Here is a 13289-nt window from a genome sequence, read left to right as displayed (position 1 = left end):
AGAAAACAACAAATATTTTGTAAGAAATTAACACTAAAACCATCCAGGGTTTAAAGAAGGTCCCAGAATAATCCTGTATCAACTGCATTTTGCAAATCCCTTGAGTTATACCATATGTTTTACAAGATAATTTCTCAGTTCAAGTTAGGATGATGATCTTTAAAGATAGACTGAAATGAACACTTGTCTATGCTTTTCAACTTCTGAAAACTGTTTATACAGCAAATTTACAACTGTTAAAAATGGAGGGCCAGACTGTGCCCAGTTCTGTTTGAGTTTGTAAAGGGGGAGGAGAAGAGGGCACAAGGAGCTCCTTTCCATTCTTTCCTCCCCTTTCCATTTTCACACAGCTCTCATCATGGTTATCAAGACCTTTGTTACCTCATGGCTAGATTATTGCAATGCATTGCAAATGGGACTAAACCTTTGCTATTTGTCTAGTATTACCAGTGCAGAATACACAGACCCTCAACATATAGTACTTTACACCTGTGTTCTCTGATCAGTGATTGATCTGGGTTAACTGTAAGGTGTTGGTTTTGACCTTTAAAACCTTGAATGGTTTGGGTTTTATGTATTGGAGAGCCTACCAGGTCTTCCTCCTCATGCGTTACAGGTACGGTTCAGGTCCTGTAAGGCACTTGAATTGAAAGTCCCCTATAAATGGAAAGGGGTTTGCAGCAGGGAATTGTCAATGAGGCATCATTGGCTTTGGAATTCGCTTCCCTACTTAGTCCTCTAGAATTTGAATTTGGTGGGTTTTTTTTTTTTTTGGTGCCGCAACTACACAGCCATGTTAAAGCACGGCTGCAGCAGCGCTTTAACGTTGCTAGTGAAGACATACACTTGTGAATACACTAGGCCAAAGTCATGTGTAGTATATCAGAGTTGGCAGGGTCTCATTTACTTTACACTGCCCTGTTAATTGCTTTATTGCTAAATCCTTTCCACCCTTCCACTGGTGTACATTTCACTAATTTTGCATACTCAATGAGGGGCTGATTCAGCTTCCATTAAAGTCAATAAAACAACGGCTATTGATTGTAACAGGAGCTGGTTCAGACCCAGAAAGACCACCTTTTATCTGATATGTAAAGTACACTGCTGTTTATGTTACCCTTGAATTTTATTTGGCCTTTTCAGTTAATCATAACTCTCTAACTCCAAGTTTCATACTAGAAAAATGTAAATACCATTTGCCAGCCAGCTTCATATTTAAATAGAAAAAAAAATGTGAAGACTTTACCCAACAAAAGCCAGGAAAGTCAATTTTAAGGAAGATTTGTCATCCTTAACTTAATCTATTATGTTAAGAAACAGAAAAAAGGCTTAACAGCTTAACTTTAGGATGGACTAAGTGTATTTTGAGGTGGTATTTTTACACCCACTTTGCTGAAGTTTAAATGACAAGACAAAATACAAGCAAAGTGGAAAATCAGGACTATTGTGTATCTTGTTGCAGTACAAACTACTTGTGTATATATATATATCTCCTGGCACTGCAAGTATTATATGTAACATGTAGAAATACTATTTTGAATAAAGCTTTTATTTACCAGGTAGACAAGGATGACTTATGTCTGTCTGCATGAGCTCTCAAGCCTTATTAGTTCAAGAATTATACACATGATAATTGATAGTTTATTAAGAAACAGCTTGGGAACATATCAATTCAGCACACATTAAGATAGCATGCCAAAACTTCTTACTGTATTTTTGGTGGAAAAGTTTTAGAAAATCAGTTTTAGACACGATCTCAGAATATCCATTTTAGTAGATTAAAAACATTTTTCAACTGGTGTGTAGGAGAAAATGTTCCCATGTCAAGACACTGACACACACTTCTGTCAAGGGTAAATATTTACAATCCAATTACTATCTAATCTGAAAGTGCCTAGCTCTGACAAAACCTATTGATTTTTATTTAATATTTCTTTTGCAGTAGCACCCAAAGGCCCTAGCCAGGCCCTCTTTTGCTAGTCACTGTACAAACACACATTCCCTGCCCTGAAGAATTTACCTATAGAGCTCAATAGAAGTAGCAAGTGCTAAGCACCTCTAAAAATGCTAGGTGTTTATAATGGGAATGCAGATAGATCCTTTACTATAATGAGTGCTGCAATGGAAACAAGCTCCCTTGGCTCTCACAGATGTTGAATACTGTACTTTTTGCAATCTAACAATCAGTTTGAAAAAGAAAAAAATAACAACCATACCCTGAACAAAAAGTAGCCTCTGCTTTGAATCCCTCCAGGTCCTTGAAGTTCCTCCTGAAACAACAATGCATTTCAAAACACACAAACTTGAATAACCCAACTGATAAAGAAAATTGTCCAAATACAACAATACCCAGAACTCACCAAGGAAAAAATAAAATTCTACGCTATTTGTATTAATTTCATTTCAACATTGAGATGGAGAGAGAAGGTTTCTAGCAGTTTCCCTTTAATACATATGAAGCTGTCTGTATACATAATACAACCATTATACAGTACCACTGTATCCTCTGATCCCCTTATAGACATACTTTATATATAATTCTCTCCTTAAACAATACAAGAGAACTCATCTTCAGAAATAATTTTGACAAGGAATAACCTTTTAACACTTGAGGGCCAAATTTTGTTTCCAGTTTTGACTCAGTTGAGTCAGAATTGTTTTAGAAATACACCAACATAGCTGAGCAGAATTCGGCTTTGACTTTCCAAGTTGCATCACTCATATTTGTGACTGTGCTTGGGGATAGCTTGAGAATTCTCAGAATTCATGGGCTTAAGGACTCTCCTCCTTCCCACATCTAGCTGCAAAGAAAAGGAGAGTTGTGACCTCTGAACCTGTTCATGACCCACAAGTTGAGAACCAATGATCTAATCAACTGTATAGTAAGAAAGATTGGTGAATAAACAAATTCCATTTTGTCATATTAAGCCCAGTCCTGAAAACCCTCCAGACATGGAATTCCCTTTGGCTTCACTGAAAGTTCCGTGTATAGAGAACTTGTAGGTTTCATGACTCATGGGTCTGAAAATCGGGTCCAATTTATACGAGTGACCCTGCTCCAACCCTCCACCTGGTACCCTACTGACATCTGCTTACCTAGGACCACAAAGCCCACCCCCAGTTTGAGGCTCTGCCTGAGGTCCTATTGGCAGAGCCCTAGAACAGCTGATTGGCCCACTGGCTCTTTTTAAGCCAGCAGCAGGAACAGGAAGCTGTCTGAACAACGGGGCTCCAGCTCCCCTGGCTTGACTTCCTGGCATTCCAACCTGGCTTGACTCCTGGCATCTGACTTGTGGTTCCTGAGCTCCAGTTGTCTCCTGCTTCTGACTCCTTGACATCCTGACCCAGCCTGACTCTGACTCCCAGTTCTATCTCCAGTTTGTCTCCTGCTTCTGATCTCCTGACCTAGCTGACTCTTGACTTTTGTCTTGTGACTGTGGAATCCTACTCTGACCACTAGATCTGACTAACTACTAACTGGTCATGACAGGAGAACTAAGCCCAATATTTGTAGTGTCCATTTTGAAAGCTGATATTTCACAAAGATGTTTGTTGTTAACATTAATCCAATCAAAGTTCAAGACAAAATGGTTCAAACTTTATGCTTCCCACAACACCCTTAGATCTAGATTAATCCATTTATCATGAACTCTCTCAATCACCACTGGTATCTCCTCATTAACAACTGTCTCTTCATCAGGATATCACAGATTACAATCATAGTCAGAATTCTCCAATAGAAAACCATGTTTTGTTAGCTCCTAATGTCAGTAGAAGTCTATAACAGCACTTAGAGGATCCCTTTGATCAGGACGGCCTCATGCATCTCCAACCATAGGACTCCCCAAATCTCAGGAACTTCTCCAAGAAAGTAAATTGTACATACTTTTCAAGTCTTGTAAAGCATGGTAGGACCCAGTTTTATTTGTCTTAGGGTACACCATTATCATCATGGACCAGTTATGCTTTGACTTGTAGGGATTGCCTGTATGATTTTCTTTACATCATATGCTTCTTTCTAGAATTATATATATTTATAGCAACTATACTAGTTTTTATTTGAAAAGACTAAAAGAACAGTGTTTAAAGTGGTTTCTCTGGTTTGTTTATATATATATATATATATATATATATATATTATGTGAGGTGTGCTCCCGGAATGCATGTTACACTAGATTTAGAGGAAAGAAATACTGAAAGATGGAAAGCTGTAAAATAATTAAATACATAGAAATACAATAGATACCAGTATCAAGTCACCTCTATTTCCCTCCTCCATCTTGTTTGAGAGGTACATTCTTTAAAGGGAGCAGCAGTCTATAAGTTGCTAGCAAATGGGGAAGGAGGAGAAAGATGCAATGGGGTAAATACAGTAGAGGGCCAATGAAAGTGTTGTGTCAGAACTTAGTGTAAATAAGCTTGCACTATTAATAGGTTCAGCAAGAGTACTAAGTTCTCAGGAGGAGGTGATACTATCAAACAGCAATAATTAAAATCGTAACTTGCAGAGAACAGATAAAACAACAATGATAAAATAATTAACAAAAAAGATCAAATAGTTGTTAAAGTGATGTGTACTTTACCACATAGTGCAGCCCGCATGAGTGCATCGGCTCTCAGCTTGAATATACAGAGTGGTTCTCTATAGGATTTTTCAGGAGTTTCTGCTTGACAGCTCCCATTTAAAATCAATGTTCACTGAGTCACAGATGCATGGACATTCAGCAGCATGACTGTTTTTCTCATCAACTGGTTGTAGTTGATCAGATACATGCACTCAAAATAGGTATCCCAAGGCACCAGCGCACAACAGAGGAATGCAGCAAACAGGCCCATCCTATATGATGTTCTCCAACAACTCTGACTCCTGATCATAAATACAATAATTCCAAGCAACACTTCATTGTCACTTAACACCTGGATCTTGCTGTAGGATACATCTCTTTGCAATATGGTCCTTATTCAGAAGTTGACTGGGTTGTCCAGTGTTCTTCAGGTGTATTCTGCAGAAAAGGTCCTTTAGAGGATAACTTTTTAAAGTGTAGTATCCTCCATGGAAATCTTTTGTTCTTGCATATTAATGAGTATCCTTGAATAGAACAGTTGTGCTAAAGTAAATATTGATGGACAAGGCCAAAAGAGGACTCAGTAGTATACCTCAGCTATGCTTCCCCAAGATGGTATGCACAATGTCATGATTTTCCTGAGCTTTTCATAAAGTTTCCTGTAGACAATGCTGTTGCTACATCATCTTCCTTAATGGCATACCATTCTACTACACCTCAGGACTATAATTTATATAATAAATTTCATAATATGCCTATTAGAGAAATCCAAAGTAACTGTACCTACAAGTACAAGTACAGATTCATCACACAGAGGCCTTGTTTACAAACAGAAATTGCACTAATTAAACTTCAATAGGTTTTAACCCAATTTCATGTAACTGGTGCAAACTCTTGTGTGGACACTTTTTCAGTTTTTGAGTGGCTTATTTCAGTGTAGCTTAAACCTGTTTCAAATTGACTTAAGCTAAAGTAAAATAATGCCCTCTTAAACCAAACTGTGTGTGTGCAAACAGGGTTTTGCACCAGTTTAGCTAAATCAGTTAAAAAAAAAAAAAAAAAATCACACTTTAGGGGCTTGTCCGTACAGAGCAGCAATACACACTGTGTGGTTGCGATTTTAAAAGTGCAATAACATGTTGTGCATTAATTAGTCCATGTAGACCATGCTGGTGTGCACTAAAAGTTCTTTACTGCACTTTAAAATAGTACTGTTGCAAAGGTCTCAAAAGACCAGTATAATATAAAATAAAAATATAAATATAATATAATGATAACATTAAATGCTACAGTTCAACCCCACCACCACCCATCTTCCCTCCACAGAAAAGCTGTGCTGATATTTAATATAACCCAAGTATTAGACATCCTTTTCTGAAGCTATTTTGGTGGTGGCACCTTCTGGTTTTTGTTTCCGCTATGACCACATTCTTAGTCTTCTTTCCTAGAAATATCTAGTGTCCATAGTCCTCTGATTTTTTCTTAGAAATGGTGGCAACATAGGTTGTAATAAATAAAGATCTGATCAGAAGCTCCCAGTGAACTGAGAGCTTATGTAGTGTTCCAGACAGGAAAATGAGGTGGATAAAATCTCTCCAACACCTCCTTTCTGCAGCATTTCCATTTAAGAAAATGTACTATACTGTAAGTACAACACCTTCGCTACACGAGATTTCCAATTCCACTCTTGTTCTGGTTTCTGAACTGAAATTGGCAGAATTGAAATTGCTCCATATCCTAAAATGCCCGTTGGAGGCAGGACCTTTTCCAATGAGCACTGAGAAGTTAAAATAATTACTGCAAAGCAGAGCATACATAAGGAAAGAGTCTCAGACTCATAGAACTGAAGGCATAAGGAGCAGTTCTGGGCCCAAGTGACGCTGTCCTCCTGAACACTCCAGCTGGAGAAAGGAGCTTAAAAATGGAGCCAAACAACTGAGATGGGGGAATAGGACAGATCTGCCCAGAGAGCTCCTGACCCATGCTGCCACAGAAGTCTCCGCTTGGGAGGAAGAGATTACCAGCTGAGACCCGACGGGCTGAAGGTTCAGTTACCCTGATTTTTTCCTTTGATATTTTAAAATGGACTGAGGCTGGGGATGGTAGGAAGTGGCCCAGGCATTTCCTGGTTTCTGACATTGTTTGCCTCTCATAGGGCTCTGGGTCAGAGCCTAGTGGAGTGGGAGGGCCCAGCCCCCCTACCAAACATCCTTGCCATAAAGGGACATAAACCTTATTTCCTCTCCCAGGAGTAAAGAGAAGATAGAGATACTGAAATCCTCATGGCAAGTTTGAGCTACCTACAGGGACTAAGAGATAGATTGAGGGTCCTTCCCTGTCATTAGTAGGGTGACCATACGTCCCATTTTGGCGGGGACAGTCCCTTTTTAAAGCCCTGTCCCAGCCGTCCTAACTCTCCCCCCCCCCCCCAAAAAAAAGTGGGCATTTGTCCCATTTGCTCTTGCTGACTTGATCAGTTGCCAAAAGAAAACAGGATAATTGCCCACTAGGGAATGCCATTGGTAATCCTATCACATTATCAATAAATAATTAAATCAAAAGTCATTAAATGTGGTATCACTTTGCATTTTTTGCATTATGAATAATGTTTCAGAAAAATGCATGGCAAGTGATAAAATTCTATGTCCCCCTTTCTAAGAGACAGTAACACAATGGAGACCAAGTTAGAAAAGGACATCTGAATTGAAGGAGTAATGGCCTGTTAATGATCACACTTATACTACTTAACATTGGCTTAGGTAAGAGGAGACTCAAGCCCCCAGATTGACACACCATCCTTTCTCTTAGTGTCTGAACATGATATTTAGACAATAACTATAGACAGAGCTTTAAAATGTTAAAATCCTCTGCTACAGGAAACCTAGAGTAGACGCAACCTGAGATTTACAGAGCTGTATCCTAATTCCCAGGAAATAGTTACTGTGGAAGATCAAGTACAGCACTCTTGAAAGAGATATATACAACATAGTTCACTGCTGTAAAGTGTTAATATTATAGTCCTGCCAAGAAGAGAAATGCAATATCTTTTTCCAGTTCATGAAGATCTATTATAGTTTTGTATACAGCATTTTAAGATACTTTTATAGCATGTTGAAGAAGTTACGGAATTTTACAAAACATGAAATCTTCTGCAGTTTTCTAGGAAGTACAGACTAAGTTATTTCTTGTTACATTTTTAAAATCTAACTTTATTGCCTAATATTAATTCTTGTTTTGGTTCTAGTTGTTATCCCAGATTCCATTTGAATTCCATTATGCCACCTGAATCAGACATAATACATCTCTTTACTCCATTTTTCTGCTTCCCCATCAATCTGATGATTTTACAGCATTTTTTTCTTTTCTGTTTTGACACATTTCCAAAAATTTTCATTTGTAGTTCATGTTTTCAAAGAACTGATGAAAAGACATTTAAAATAATCAGAATTCTCTTAGGTTAGGTGATTTATTACATATTGATAGCTTTCTCATCAGAGTGAACAATTTTTAAGAAGCAGGGAAGAGAGTCTTCCATATACTTTAAAAGGTCACTGCATTAGAATGATATCATACAAATTGTTTTTTATCTTTTTCTTGCTAGAAGGCAACTGACTATTAAAGTAGTTTTTGTACATCTTCAGTGTATCCTCTCTAGATATCTTGGGAAAAAAGCAAATGGAGCTGATGTTCTCAGAGCCAAAATATCAAAGGGGCAAGGATATAAATACAAACATTTTATTAAGAGAGCAGCCTTTTCATAATGGGTGGTAGAGTGTGCTTCCCTGTTGTCTGAATTCTTTGTCGTGACATATCTGTGAGTGGCAAAACTATGCAAAAACTGAAATGTATGATCCACAAACTGACAGCTTTATAAAGAACAGAAATGTTCATAGATAATTCTGCATAAAGAATGAATATAAATAAATAGCATATTTCACCCCAAATGTAAGGCACTCATGCTTAATACTGCTATGAGTGTTTTGATGCATTAAGATACTTTGAGATGCTTCTTTAAAAAAAAAAAAAAAAAGAGGAGGGGGAGGGAAATTTGTTTTTAAGCTCACTGTTCCCCAATCACTTCCTCCTCATTTTCAAGCCTCTCATGCAGAATCTACTTCAGATGCTGAGAACAGAGTTGTCTCATTAGTAAGTCAGAAAGCTAGCCAGGAACAAGTTTATCAAAGGCATTTTTAAAGCTCCCCCTGGATGAAATATATTGTCTCTCCAAAGACCTAAAAACTCTGAAGAGGAATATGCCCTCCAGAATGCAATTGATTGTTCCCAGTGGAGCCTATACAACTTTGATAAGGCCTCCAATTTTTGAATTTGTATTAAACTTCAAGGGAAAATGACAACTATGGATAGTTACAGTACAGTGTTCCAGTTAGTCCACAGAAAAAGGAAATATGCTGACAAAAGTGTTTGAGATTTTATTTCCTGTCTGAACTGCATTTTTAATTATGATGGTGTTTTCTAAAATGTGTATGTCTAAATATAGAGTGTACCCATGGAGGTGTATGTGCCTTGGATGGATATGTACTCAAGCAGCTTGCCCCCTCCCATGGGAAGCACACTCCCATGTATAGACATACCCTAAGTTATGCATAGCTTTCTGGGTCTCAGAAACTCTGAAAATGCCACAAATGCTGTCTGTGCATCAGAGATACATCCTGGGAAAAGGCCAGCTTGCTTCATAAGGCCATAAAGAAAAAACTCCATCCAAGACAGTCCTGAAGTTGGGGAACTTGTGTTAATATATGCTCTTCCTATGATGGACCTAACCACATCAGCCACACCATCAGGGGCTCAAGTATCAGGGGGTAGCTGTGTTAGTCTGTATCTACAAAAACAACAAGGAGTCTGGTGGCACCTTAAAGACTAACAGATTTATTTGGGCATAAGCTTTCGTGAGTAAAAACCTCACTTCTTCGGATGCATAGAATGAAAGTTACAGATGCAGGCATTATATACTGACACATGGAGAGCAGGGAGTTACTTCGCAAGTGGAGAACCAGTGTTGACAGGGCCAATTCAATCAGGGTGGATGTAGTCCACTCCCAATAATAGATGAGGAGGTGTCAATTCCAGGAGAGGAAAAGCTGCTTCTGTAATGAGCCAGCCACTCCCAGTCCCTATTCAAGCCCAGATTAATGGTGTTGAATTTGCAAATGAATTTTAGTTCTGCTGTTTCTCTTTGAAGTCTGTTTCTGAAGTTTTTTTGTTCAATGATAGTGACTTTTAAATCTGTAATAGAATGACCAGGGAGATTGAAGTGTTCACTTACTGTCTTATGTATGTTACCATTCCTGATGTCCGATTTGTGTCCATTTATTCTTTTGCGGAGGGACTGTCCGGTTTGGCCAATGTACATGGCAGAGGGGCATTGCTGGCACATGATGGCATATATAACATTAGTGGATGTGCAGGTGAATGAGCCCTTGATGGGAGTGGACTACATCCACCCTGATTGAATATAATGCCTGCATCTGTAACTTTCACTCTATGCATCCGAAGAAGTGAGGTTTTTACTCACGATAGCTTATGCCCAAATAAATCTGTTAGTCTTTAAGGTGCCACCAGACTCCTTGTTGTTTTCATCAGGGGCTCATTCACCTGCATATCTACCAATGTGATATATGGCATCATGTGCCAGCAATGTCCCTCTGCCATGTACATTGGCCAAACTGGACAGTCTCTACACAAAAGAATAAATGGACACAAATCAGACATCAAGAATTGTAACATTCAAAAACCACTAGGAGAGCACTTCACTCTCCCTGGACACTCTATAACAGACTTAAAAGTGGCAATTCTTCAACAAAAAAACTTCAAAAACAGACTTCAACAGGAAACTGCAGAACTGGAATTAATTTGCAAACTGGACACCATCAAATTAGGCCTGAATAAAGACTGGGAGTGGATGGGTCACTACAAAACGTAATTTTCCCTCTGCTGATACTCACACCTTCTTATCAACTGTTGAGAATAGGCCATTTCTACCTTAATTGAATTGGCCTCATTAGCACTGACTCCCCACTTGGTCAAGCAACTCCCATCTTTTCATGTGCTATGATATATATACAGCTTACTCTATTTTTCACTCCATGCATCTGATAAAGTGGGTTTTAGCCCACGAAAGCCTAAGCCCAAATAAATTTGTTAGTCTCTAAGGTGCCACAAGGACTCCTCATTGTTTTTCCTGATACAGACTAACACGGCTACCACTCTGGAACCTATCAAAATCTCTACAGTTAAGTACAGGAGTACGTGTTTACAGGTTTGGGATCTAAATTGGTAACAAATATAATATGACAACGTGCCCAACAGAAACAATTTTACAACATTCCCAGAGGATATATACAGAGTTCAGAGATATGCAAGAATTAAAGGGCCTGATTCAGCAAGGTGCTGACTGCTGATGTGCTTAATTGGCTTCATTAGGATTTGAGATTTCCCAATAACTTTCATGATAGACCCCATCTACACATTTGTGACAGGCTGAGCTGCCCCCTTAAGGATAGTGGCTCCTTTAAGAGCCACCACCCCTTTAAGATTTTGAGATGTCTGATAGGCAAAGACCAAGGAGGCTTTGGGAGAGAGGAAATGGTCCCTGGAATAAGTAATGTTTAGAAAGAATCCCATTACTGTCTCTTTAAGGTACCAGGAATCTTGCAGAGTGGGTAGGGCAAAGTGCTTCGCTCTCCCAGCCAATTGGGATGAGCTCTAGGAAAGGGACCAGCATATATACTGCATCCTGCCTCATAGCAAGGCAAGGACTGGCAGAAGAAAGCTGACCTGATGAACCCTCCAAAGTGGAGGGCTAATTAGGGGAAAGGATCCAGCTGAAGGAGAAGCTGACTAGGCTTTACTGCTGGCATAAGCCCCAGCTTGGAGGAAGAGAGCTGCGGCAACTCCTGTCTAAAGGAGGGAGATCTTGACAGCCACAAGGCCAGAGTCAAAGAAACTGCCTGAAACACAACCCCAGATCCTGAAGGAGGGAGATACCAATTGCTTTAAGATAAGAGACAGAGAAACCGTTACAGTACATCCCAGCTGCTGGCAGAGAAAGCACCTCTGTAGCTGGCTAAAAAGAAGGCATAAGGAGCCACAAGTCCAAGATGGGGATCTTGTAAAGACCTGGTAAAGGGCAAAGGTAGGAGCAGCAAAGGGACTGAAGGAAAGGTGTGTAGCTGTAAAACAAGATCCCTGGGCTGGAACCCAGAGGAGAGGGTGGGCCTGGGTTTGCCTACTTCTTCTCCAGACTAAGAGGGGAAGTACAGGCATCAGGAGTGAAAGAGGCTAAGAACTATGAGTCCCAGGCAGAGGCCAAGGACTGAGCTTAGAGGCCACTAGACTGAGTTTTCTTATATTTGGATGTTTCTGTTAAACCTGGAAGGGGAATAGATTGACAGGTGACCTGGCTGGAGGCTAAACCTTGGAAGCAACAGAAAATTGTGGAACCAGGACAGATAAACCCTAGACTGAATGAAAGAAACCCTTCAATACAGTGCCTTGAGATGGGGCAGGGTGAAAATGTGCACATGCATGCTCTGACAGTGAGTATGCCATAGCAATATTAATATCAGGAATATTTTTTAATGATTCTGTTATTTCTATTAGAGTCTTATAAAACTTTTTAGTCTGCAAAACATCTAATGGATTAATTGTACTTCAAGTCTAAAAATAAGACATGGAATTAAGAGTTTTTTTGGGAAAATGTCCATAGCTTGATTCTCCTCTCACCTATACTTGTTTTACTCTAGTGTATACACCATTGAGTTCAAAGGCATTACTCCCAATTTACACTAACGTAAGCAAGAGGAGACTCGGACTGTACAGACTGAGTAATATTTTGCTCTTATCTATTTATCTTGGATCAGTTTACACTAGCAAATTTCTTTTTAACAAGCTTATTAAAAATAGAGGCACAAAGCGAGAGAAGAATCTATATTCTCAAAGGCCATGTTTCTACAGGTTGGAAAAATAAGACTTTTGAGGCTCTGGGCAAAAATTAAAAAGAGGGAATTTTCTGATCTGTGTCTTAAATTAAGCCATATTTCTGTCTGTAATTACTAGGAAAATTCTTGATGTTACAAGTATTTAAGTCATAAATACATTTTAATAAGTAGATATTGTTCAGTCTTGTAAAAGAGAAGGGGGGGGGGGGGAGGGAAGAGCCCTTAGACAAAATTAAGCTATATGATAGCACAACACTTGGCTGAGATTTTAAAAACTGTATAAAACATCTAGATTCATTATACAGGATATGGCATCTGTTATTGTTCCTTTTTCAGGCATTACTTATTAAACGTATGTTATTTTAGTTCTCTTTTATAAATGTTAAACATCAAAGGCACATGAGTATTTTCCAGTAAATAGGACATACAAAATCTCACTTAAATAGCATACTGATGTGATGATGCACCTTGAAAAAAATGCTATGATCAAAAACACTTAAATAGGATGTTTTCAGAAAGAGGTAATGAAACCACACAACATAGGAGTGCAAGTGTGACACTGAGCAAGAAAGCAGGCTAAATGACCCAAATGCTGCCTTTAAAGACATATTATAAATGGTTTCAGAGTAGCAGCCGTGTTAGTCTGTATCTGCAAAAAGAAGAACAGGAGTACTTGTGGCACCTTAGAGACTAACAAATTTATTAGAGCATAAGCTTTCGTGGACTACAGCCCACTTCTTCGGATGCATATAGAAGTGGGCTGTAG

The 13289-nt window shown here is 38.9% G+C and overlaps 1 protein-coding gene across 5 annotated transcripts in view; it reads right to left on the bottom strand.

Annotated features, from left to right (window-relative positions):
- Nucleotides 1–13289, bottom strand: part of NMU (neuromedin U) — a 35861-nt gene that overhangs the window by 1535 nt on the left and 21037 nt on the right. For all 5 annotated transcript variants that reach the window (XM_034772785.1, XM_034772788.1, XM_034772786.1 and 2 more), the window contains one exon: nt 2217–2270. In XM_034772785.1, coding sequence (XP_034628676.1) covers nt 2217–2270 — 54 coding nt within the window. The remainder of the gene's footprint in view (nt 1–2216; nt 2271–13289) is intronic.

The sequence above is a fragment of the Trachemys scripta genome, chromosome 5, assembly GCF_013100865.1.
Source record: "Trachemys scripta elegans isolate TJP31775 chromosome 5, CAS_Tse_1.0, whole genome shotgun sequence".
NCBI lineage: Eukaryota > Metazoa > Chordata > Testudines > Emydidae > Trachemys > Trachemys scripta.
This window is presented reverse-complemented; position numbering and strand designations above follow the sequence as displayed.